Source organism: Trichinella spiralis (genome assembly GCF_000181795.1).
Source record: "Trichinella spiralis strain ISS 195 chromosome Unknown Scfld2371, whole genome shotgun sequence".
NCBI classification, from domain to species: Eukaryota; Metazoa; Nematoda; class Enoplea; order Trichinellida; family Trichinellidae; genus Trichinella; species Trichinella spiralis.
Genome location: NW_003529310.1, coordinates 1 through 2337, shown reverse-complemented (window position 1 = coordinate 2337; position 2337 = coordinate 1). Strand labels below are relative to the sequence as shown.

Genomic DNA, 2337 nt, shown 5'->3' with positions numbered 1-2337 from the left:
TTCACATGGCCTGGATTGCGATATTATTACAGTTAATGGGTTATTAGTATATTATTTATTGAAAATGGAAAACATTTTCAAGACACAAAAATTCCCCAATCCCACTTATAAAAAACAAACAAATATGTATAGATATACATTTCTATTATTCTAAATTAAATTTTTCACAGATGACAAAAAGCGTTCATTGAACTTGTCAACGCCAAATCGTTGTACGGAATTTCTAGCAGCTTCTTGCATTCGTCTTCGGACGTTTGGCGGCATTTGTAAAATTTTCACAATAGCATCCGAATATTCTTCGGCCGAAGATGCGGTAAAGCCGACTTTGTGGGTGTGAAAATTTTTCACAATATCCAATTTCGGACCGCCGGAATCGTTGGCAACGACAATAATCCCAGAAGCCATCATTTCGACAATGCCTAAATTGAGCAATTTCAACTTCAATCATCGATATTTATTTTCATTTTCAACAACGTGAAACAGTTCTGTGTAGATAACGCAATAAAATTAATTAATTATTACAAAATCAAATTTACCAATTCCAAAATGTTCATTCCACATCGTGTGAATTCCAACAGTAGCTCCAGCTAGCAGTTCAACAAGTTCATCGAAACTGACGTTCACGTGCCAAACAATCTGATCACTTGGAATTCCAATATCCCGAGCCAATTTTTGCAATGATCGCAGACGTTGCTGATCATCACTGTCTCGACAACCGCCAACAAGAGCCAGCTTGACGTTCTTTTGATTCAAATTAGACGCGGCAAGCTTGTCCAAAAGTAGTCTGAAGCTTGCCAACGCCAACGGATAATCTTTCTCGGGTCGAAACTGTCCAATGGCAATTATGCCAATAGAATCTGCATCGTTGGCACGTTCAAATGGAATCTTCTCAAATATTCCAACATCACACGGTGGATAGACAAGAAACGTATACTCTGGATTTCTCCAAAGTTCAAGAATGTGATTTCTTGTCCAAGTGGAGTTGACCATCACCACGTTTGCAGAACAGCCCGCAAATTTGTACAACAACGCGAACGCTTTGTAATAATAAAGCTTAGCCGCTGAAAAAAGAACACTATTGGAAATCCATTCGGCATGATTGTAAGCTGCCTTTTTCTCTTTCACAATTTCCAACATGTCCGTACTGATAGTAGGATAATGTATATAGCAAGCGGTTTTGCATCCTCCAACATAGCGGAACATTGGAAGCAGAAATGCAAATCCTGTAGTGTCTATAAAAACTGATGGCTGAAAACGAAACAGTGCCTCAAGACCAACAATCAAGCTAAATAAATTTTGAGCTAACAAAGTGAACCGTGGATACAGAGTATCTTTGAGAAAGAAACAACTGGCCAAGCGGACAAATTTGACAGTCGATGCAGTGAAACTTAGTCCAAAACGTTTTTCAACATTTTTCAAAATATCCTCATCAGAGCATTCATAATCATCTGAATAAATGATAAATTCGACATTTTCGAATCTAAAAAAAAACAAAAAAATATTAATGAAGAAGAAAATAAAACTTTCTCAAATGTACTACAAGAAAAATTCATCATAAAAAAATAAACAATTCAATCATCAATAAATAACTGAAATTTAATAATATAGAAATGTACCCTTTTATAGAGGAGAAAATTAAAAATAAAAACAAGAAATAACTTTATAAAAAATACATACTTTTCCAAAGCTTTAATTGCACACCAAAGAACCCGTTCACCGCCTCCTCCACTGTTGCAATAGGGATGAAAAAAAGCAATGAAACATTTCCCATTATTACAAGAACGACGGGACAAAAGACGAAATATCACAGCCAAAAGTAGTAAAAGTAACACAATGCTGATAGTCGTCCAACAAAACATTAACATCACTACAACTTTAGAATAACATTTCTATAAAAGCATTCTTTTGTCAAAGTATATTACAAAAGTAAAAAACAACAATTCAAACACAACAACTACCCATTATGTCATACGCTGCTTTTTTTGAATTACTGCAAAAAATTTAAACCTGAAAATCACAAAAATATACTGCATGATAGTAGAAACTGATTTATGGATAAATTATATTTCAGTATACAAAAGAACAAATAATGTGGTTTTCTTACATATTTCAGGTAATAAACAAGCCTTTTTTACGAAATAATTTTTGATTAATATAAATATGAAGTTCAACTTTAGAACCAAAACTTTTCGAAAAATACTGCAGAGCAGCAGCTGCAGAACATCAATTTGCTTAAATTTTGGAAAGAAAAATTTACAAAAGCACTGTCATTCGTCAGATATTTCTGCTATGCTATTAATCCTTCCAAACTAATCAGAAATTAAATTAATTGTCAAA

General features: G+C 33.8%; 1 protein-coding gene across 1 annotated transcript; it reads right to left on the bottom strand.

Moving 5' to 3' along the window:
- Positions 1-150: 150 nt before the first annotated feature.
- Tsp_12931 (alpha-1,2-mannosyltransferase ALG11) lies at positions 151-1203 on the bottom strand. Its single transcript, XM_003368503.1, is given in 3 exon segments — positions 151-419; positions 537-1061; positions 1077-1203. The coding sequence occupies 3 exon segments, from the start codon at positions 1201-1203 to the stop codon at positions 151-153; spliced, it is 921 nt and encodes a 306-aa protein (XP_003368551.1).
- Between the last annotated feature and the right edge of the window lie 1134 nt (positions 1204-2337).